Raw genomic sequence first — 8,283 nt, forward strand, 5'->3', positions numbered from 1 at the left:
CAACAGCATTTATGGCAGATATAATCTGCAGTAACCCTTAAACTCTCTTTAAACTCCCACATCTAACAAGAAGTACATATCACTGCAAAGGCCATTTTTGCTCCTTCACAATCTACAGACCCAGAAAATAATACCATCATATTCCTCTACAAACACTGCCCCAGGTTAAATTAATAGCTATGGCTTACATTTTAAGTTTAATCAAGAGACTTATCTCCAAAAACATATAATCAAGAAAGAATCCACTATACTCACTACAGCAGCCTTTCTCTAGGACAGACTTAAAACAACAATTAACTTATCTGATTCTGTGCTGTGAACTTCGCCCAACAGTTTCCTCCAAGCTTAGTTGTGAATTTCACTGCTTGTTAATTTTCCCAGATGCACTCCGATGTCCAGCGATACACGAATTCAAACGGCAAAGGCGGTAACTGTGCAGGTTTTCACTCTCTCTCTCTCTCTCTCTCTCCTGCACTATCCTCACCATCTGCTTCCTTTGTCTGCCCTTCTCCCTTTTAAACTGCTGTTGTTTTGACTTTTTTTTTAACTTTTTTTTGAGTCAAACAGAGCTAATTATATAGACAGCTTTGGCCCAAACAGACTAGGCCAGAAGATGACAGCTTGGACAGTTGACAAGCATTGGCAGATATTTAAGGAGATACTCAATTGCTCCCAACTAAAATATATTCCAAAAAGGAAAAAAGGTAGTAAGAGGAAGAAAGAAAATCCATGGTTAAGCAAGAATGTTAAAGATATTATAAAGATAAAAGTTATGGTATATTATTTTGCAAAGGTGAGTGACAGTAAAGGTTTCCCAAGCATCAATACTAAAAATGCAAAAAAAAAGAGCATGGTAAGTTATCAAAGGAAACTGTGCAAAATATAACAATCGATAGCAAAAGCTTGTATACGTATGTAATAGGGATGACAGTAGTTGAATGTTGATCCCTTGGAGGATGAGACTGGGGAGCGGAATACAGAAACAACATGGTCACTAAATAAATATCTTGCTTCAGTTTTCACATTGGAAAACACTAGTACCATCCCAATTGAAGCAGGTAATACAGAGGCTATAGAAAGGAATGAACTTAAAACAATCATCATCACAAGAAAAAAGGTACTGAGCAAACTGTTGGGATTGAAGGCAGTCAATGGCTGATGGCCTACATCCTCAGATCTTAAAGGAAGTGACAGCAGAGATAATCAATCCGTTGGTTATAATATTCCAAAATTCCCTTGATGCAGGAAAGATTCCAGTGGATTCGAAAATTGCTAATATAATGCCCTTATTCAAAAAGTAGGAAACAATAGTTTAGTTAGTTCAATGTGTGCCATTGGAAACAGTTAGAAGTTATTATTAAGGAAATAATAAGAGTATTTAGAAAGTCAATAACACAATCAAACAGAGTCAGAGTGGTTTAGTGAAAGGTAAGTCACATCTGACTACTTTGCTAGAATTATTCAAAGATGTAGCAAGCAAGGTTGATAACAGGGACTCTACACATGTAGAATGTCTGGACTTCCAGAAGGCTTTTGATAAGGTGCCATATACAAGGTAAGACAGCATGTGGTGAGGGGTAACTTTTCAGCTTGTTACAGAATTGGCTGATCAACAGAAAGCAGAATTGGGAAAAATAGGCCTTTTACTATTTGGTAAGGTGTAACCAGCAGGGTGCTCCAGGATTTAGTCCTCAATCTATATTAATGACCTGGATGCATAGAAAGAAAGTACTGTAGCCAAATTTCCAGGTGACCCTGAAATACATGGGAAAGTAAGTTGCAATGAAGAAATAAGAAATTTACAAATAGATATGGATAGGTTAAGTGAATGGTCCAAAACTTGGCAGAAGTAGTTTAACGTGAATAAGAGTGACATTATCCATTTTGGTCAGAGGAATAGAAAGACAATTTATTATCTAATTACAGAGTGCTTTGGAACAGAGTTATCTTGGTGTCTTCATGCACGAATTATAGAAAACTAGTATACAGGTACAACAGGTAACAAGAAAGACAAATGGAGTTTTGGCATTTATTGCTAAAGGAATAGAGTATAAAGCGGGGAGGTGTTGCTGCAACTGTACAAGACATGGTGAGACTGTACCTGGAGTACTCCATAGAATTTTGGACCCATTACTTGAGGAAAGATGCAGTTGTATTGGAGGCAGTTCAGAGGAGGGTCACTAGATTGATTCCATAGATGAATTTGTTTTATGAAGAGAGATAGAGACAGTACAGGCCTAAACTGTCTCTAGAATAAGAGGGTATCTGAGCTACATAGGGTGCCAATGGAGATTGCCAAAGTAGATCTCGAGAGGATGTTTCTTCATGCAGGGCAATCTAGAATGAGAGGTCATAGATTTGGGATAAAGGGTAGCAGATTTAAAGTAGAGAGATGAGGAGAAATTACTTCTGTGAAATTCACTACAGCAGAGTGCAGTAGATACATGAACATTGAGTAAATTTTGAGGAGAGAGATAGGTTTTTAATTAATAATGTCTTGAAGGGTTGTGGAGATTGGGCAAGAAAGTAGAGTTGAGGCCATGATATCAATCATGATCATATTAAATAACGGAGCAGATTCAGTGGCTGAATCTTCTACTTCTAGTTCTTACTTTCTTGCCAAAATCCACGTCGATTACATCACTTATCAACACTTGTGTCATCTCCTCAAAAGTTCCATTTGTCAAACATCACCTGCCTTTCATAAATTCATGCTATCATGGTTGCACTGACTGGCCTATTTTATTGTAATTTTTGTTGATAATGGGACATTACAGTTGCTGTGACACCTCACGTGGCTAGAAAGGATCTGAAAACTACTATCAGGCCCATATAATTTCCTTCCTTGCCTCCTTCAGTCAGGGTTTATACCTCATCCTGATTTATCTATGTATAGGCTGCTAAACCGGTTAGTACCACTTCTTGAAATTTTACTTATGTATTTGATCTGCAATCTCCCCTTGACTATCTGAGGGCCTATAATACACATCCAACAGCATGTTTGGTCCATTTGTTTTTTTTACTTATACCATATGGCTTTATTTTATGAGCCTTCACTGTTATAATTAATTCTTTGATCAATATTGTGATGCCACCTTCATTTATTCCCCTATCTCATCTGAATACCCTATAACCCAGGAATGTTGAGCTGCCAAACCAGCGCATCTTTAATATGAAACATAGATACCATTCATTTATATGTCTACCTGCGTCCTCAGCTCCTCTATCTTATTCATCAGGCTCCTTGCATTAAAACATATTGTGTTTAGGAAATAAGTGTTTATTATAACATTAATAAGTCTGGAAGATAGAGCAAACTTATGTTTTAACTTATAATTTCATTTCAGCTTCTCTTCCCCCCTCTGAGATATCTGTCAAGGTCCCTGCCAATCTAGTTTAAATCCAACCTAACAACATTAACAAACCTGCCTATTCTAATTACTAAGATTGGGCAATAACGAATGACAGGAACATAACAAAAGTTAACTGGTTAAGTACAAAAACAGGCCCATTTATAGCAGATATTAATTAGGAGGAGGTTGAAGTTAACCAATTGATTAATTGGTATAAGTTGACTTCTTGGTGGCAGATGCTGTTGCCCTTAATAAGATTTAAAGTCCTTAAATTTCCTAATGGAGATACCATGGATAGGTTGATCAGGATCCTCATTGTTCATGACTTAAGCCTTCTCCCAGAGTTAAGAATTGGACAAAAGAGGCAATACTGTTAAAGATGATGGAAGTCGGTTATATCACTAAAGAGACTTAATGTAGCTCAACCTATATTTTGCTGGGGTGATTTAATAAGGTATGTCCTTTAAAAATTCAGCTATCCTATTCTATTTTGATATGCCATCCCCAAATTCTTTTTTAAAAAGTGTTATCCAATACCTTCTTAAATCTTTCTCTGTTGCAGGCACTAATACTGTACATGAATTATCTAATCCACTATTTTCTGTTACAGGTGAAGAACAGCAGCATAGGCTGGTCACTTGGTTACATGCTAAACCTTACCAATCTGATCCCATCAGAAAATCAAGTGATTCAAACACCAATGAGTGAAGGTGTATTCTGTGGACTTCTCTTTCTATTTTCCACTTTAGTTGTGTTCTGTTCAATCTTCATTTGTATGTCAATAATACGTTTTTTTTAAAGCGCAATTTAAAGCTTTGTGAGCTCTTAACAGAATTACTGTTGAATATTGGGAAAGAAAAATATTATGCAAATGATGAAAACGAAGAAGAATACTGAAATGGAGCATCTCTACCGCATTTATAACACAGTCCCTGTGGATTTAATAGGAAATGTTGAAAAGCACTATGGCATCCAGCTGATATCATACTTCCATAGTGTTCTGATGTCCTTCATCCTGGCCACTGCACTGAGAAAGTAGAATAATTATAACACTAAGCCATAAATTTGACATTAAAAATTGAGTAAGGACCAGAAAAATAAATGACAGTAGAGGCAAAAGTAATGGATACAAATTGTTTAAATATATTATCAGGCCAAATTGATGATGTAATATTAGTTCAATTTCACAATTAGGGAAACTGAGATGTACTTTCACTATGTGGTATCATTGCTGCTTATAGTGGTTTCTATTCATGGGATGCAGATAGAGAGGAAGTTGTGTGCCTGCCTTCTGCCAAATAATCTGATGAAAAATTAGTTGGCAAGGTAGTCAGTCATGTCTTTTAGTCATTAACATGTAAATGATAGGGCTCAGCACCAAGCAAAGGTTGAGCAGGTGCACAAATTTGAGAAAGCCTTAGATAGCCAACTTTAGAGGATATTTTGCCATCTGGTAAACCTGAACCATTATTTGCTGACAGGAATTTTAAATACTCTTTTTTTTAAAATCTCCTCTTGCAGTTTTGTTCCTTTCCCTCAATCCTTACTTGTCTTAAATATTACCCCTTAGGTTAATACCTAAGTTATTGACAAATTTCAGTCAATAATTCTGTAGGACATTAAACCACTCACTCCAAGCATGAGGTTTTTTTTTTAAACTAGAGGTGTACATTTGCTGTGAAATGTCTTGCTGTATAGATCATGTAAAAAAGAAATCCAAAATGTAATACTGCTGATCTCTCTCTCATATATATATATATATATAATATACTTAAGACAAAACTAAGAAAGTCCAATCTTTGCTTCGTAGTGGATTATAGATTAATGCAAACTTAAGACATAAAATATAACTGAAGGGCATTCTGATGTGCAACAAGAACTTCTGGGAACACTAATCCCACAATCCAAGTCTTTCATTATTTCTTGTGAAATAAAATGTACTGAATTTGTAAAGAATGAGAATGTAGCACCGTAATGCTTCCTATTGTCTGAAACACTAATTATTACAACAATTGAATGAACAAGTGAATGGTCTTCATTGCTGCTTGTTAACTTGCATCTATGGACATTAGAGCTGAGATAATGAACAAGACGCAGGAAATCAGCAATAAAATATGCTAAAAGTACTCATTAGAGTCCACATGTAGGCCAAACCTTGTAAAAATGGCAATTTCCTTCTTAAAAGGATAATTGTGAATAATAGGTTTTTCTGTCAATTCAAAATGGATTTGTGGTCATCTTTAATTCCAGATTTTCACTGACCTCAAATTACACCATGTTATGGTGGGATTTGAATGTAGGTCCCCGGAATCTGGGTCTCTGAATCAACAGCCAAAAGGTCAATTTAAATAAAAGTTCAATTAAATTTTAATTCATTCAAAACACATCCACTTTCAAGACTTAAGATCAGACCCAGCATTTCAAGTCAATGGCTTTTTGCCAGAATGTTTCAGCAACAAGTCATTAACCTAAAATAGCTTTCTAACAATGTAGCAGCACTAAATGAAAATGCTTCGTTTTGACCATGAACTTCAGTATATATTAATATTGAAATGAACTTTGGGGGCAAAAATGCAGCCAGACATGCTCTGACGTTGGGCATTATAGATTATATTACAGCAGCAGGTGCTTGTCCAATAGAACATTTGATCAATGGCTCCACTGGAAACAATATTCTCACTATTGGCGGACACATTTATACACATTTTTAAAAAGCTATAAAAAAAACGTAGTTCTGCAATGACTGCTGAATGCTAATGTGCATTACATGCAATAACATACTAACTGCATTGCACTCGTGTAAAGGAATTGAATTTATTCCAATACCACTGTTAATAAATAGTTATTGATGCTGCCATTTTGCAGATCAGGCTCCTAAGAAAATAAATTGGTTTGAACTGGTTTACATAGATAAGACCATAAGACATAAGAGTGGAAGTAAGGCCATTCGGCCCATCGAGTCCACTCTGCCATTCAATCATGGCTGATGGGCATTTCAACTCCACTTACCTGCATTCTCCCCGTAGCCCTTAATTCCTTGTGACATCAAGAATTTATCAATCTCTGCCTTGAAGACATTTAGCGCCCGGCCTCCACTGCACTCTGTGGCAATGAATTCCACAGGCCCACCACTGTCTGGCTGAAGAAATGTCTCCGCATTTCTGTTCTGAATTTACCCCCTCTAATTCTAAGGCTGTGTCTATGGGTCCTAGTCTCCTCGCCTAACGGAAACAATTTCCTAGCGTCCACCCTCTCCAAGCCATGTATTATCTTGTAAGTTTCTATTAGATCTCCCCTTAATCTTCTAAACTCCAATGAATACAATCCCAGGATCCTCAGCCGTTCCTCATATATGCTTGATATTTTCCACTTAAAGCATTAAGTCGGATTTTATAGTCACAAATGAAGCAACTGGCATAGAACTGTCCCAACGATGGCTCCAACTACAACAGTCACCACTGCCTAACACCAACAATAATATAGGGTCTTTGGAGTCAAACATCCAAATACATTGTTCAATAATGTTTTTGAGCAGTCGTAACTGAGTAACATCAGATTATAGTAAGACGTGTCTAAAGAAGGTCTCATGGTTCAAAGGAGGTTTTAAAAAGCTTCTTAAAAGGAGGCAGTGGTGTGATAATGAAACAGAGTTTAAAGGAGCTAAATTTCAGAGCTTAATCCAGACTTCTGCAACTGGGAGCACGAGACACATGCAGCTCTTTAACACCTCATTCTTGACCTCCACCTTTTCCAGTGGGTAATATTAACATAATTTTGGGTGTAAAAGACACCTCACTTTAGTTTCAAATTATTTTTATGCAAAACATCATTGTGCTATAAATAAATGCAGGAGTGGTTTAAAGTGACCAAGTATATATATAATGCCTTTGATTTCAAAGATACATTTTAAGGCTGCAATTATTATTGTTTCAAACATACCAGATACAATAAATTATTCTAAATTTGCTATTCGTTACTTTTCATTCCAAGAACCAACAACTGAAAATGCATAAATTAAGGCAAGTTTTAAAATTTGTTTTGTGGTTTTCAATGACTTTTACCTTGAGCATTTAAACTGTTCAAACTTTGCTGCCCTTGGTATGTAAATGCATGACTGAGCTGCCAAAGATGGAGCAAGGAAAATTTGGGAGACCAAATGAAAGCTTGATAATTCAGTATCAAGCAGAGTTTTCAGAGCTGAGAAAAGGGCAAGGCAACAGAGGGATTTGAAAATCAGGATGAAAATTTTACAATGATGTCATTACCAAATGGCGATGGAATGGTGAGACATTTGTAATAAAAGTTCGATTTTGCAGCCTAAATAACATGCAAACACTTCCAACTTCATATGCTATTTTACTTTGTTTTTTTTATAGATATTTTTATTAGAAATTTAACATTTTTACAAGTTTACAAAAATAAACAAAACTCTCAAGTACAAACATTGATATACAATTAAATCTTAAATATACAATAGCCAAAATTTAACAAAAGAAAAATACCGAGAAAGAAAAATCAAAACTCAACTAACTACTAATCTAACCTACAATTAACCTGAGTGTATATTTAAGTCTCTTACATTATTCAAGTAAGAGAGAGAAAAGAAAACAACAGATAACACAGAAATTGGATAGTGAGATACATGCTCGGAATGTGTTAACATCAAATGTAACAAAACCCGTATTCGTGTGGGATTCCTCTCCCAAGGGGCCCCGGACCAGCCAGGTTCATAATCTCAATTAAATAAAAGCCCTTGTTAGGAGAGCCAAAATATCTGTATTTATGTAATTCAAGAAGGGCTGCCATATTTTATAAAATAATTCGGTCTTTCGGTGCACCATATTTGTAAGGAAGTCAAGGGGAATACATTCCATAATTAATCTGTGCCAATTTGAAAGTCCAGGGGGGCCCTCAGCCACCCAGTTTACCA

General features: G+C 36.1%; 1 protein-coding gene across 4 annotated transcripts in view; it reads left to right on the forward strand.

Annotated features, from left to right (window-relative positions):
• The window catches only part of entpd3 (ectonucleoside triphosphate diphosphohydrolase 3), a 42,751-nt gene extending 36,451 nt beyond the window's left edge, over window positions 1-6,300 (forward strand). For all 4 annotated transcript variants that reach the window (XM_043688693.1, XM_043688697.1, XM_043688695.1 and 1 more), the window contains one exon: window positions 3,964-6,300. In XM_043688693.1, the coding sequence (XP_043544628.1) occupies window positions 3,964-4,152 (189 nt within the window). In that variant the 3' untranslated portion in view covers window positions 4,153-6,300. The remainder of the gene's footprint in view (window positions 1-3,963) is intronic.
• The last annotated feature ends 1,983 nt before the right edge of the window (window positions 6,301-8,283 follow it).

This window comes from Chiloscyllium plagiosum, chromosome 4 (genome assembly GCF_004010195.1).
Source record: "Chiloscyllium plagiosum isolate BGI_BamShark_2017 chromosome 4, ASM401019v2, whole genome shotgun sequence".
In the NCBI taxonomy this organism is placed as follows: Eukaryota; Metazoa; Chordata; class Chondrichthyes; order Orectolobiformes; family Hemiscylliidae; genus Chiloscyllium; species Chiloscyllium plagiosum.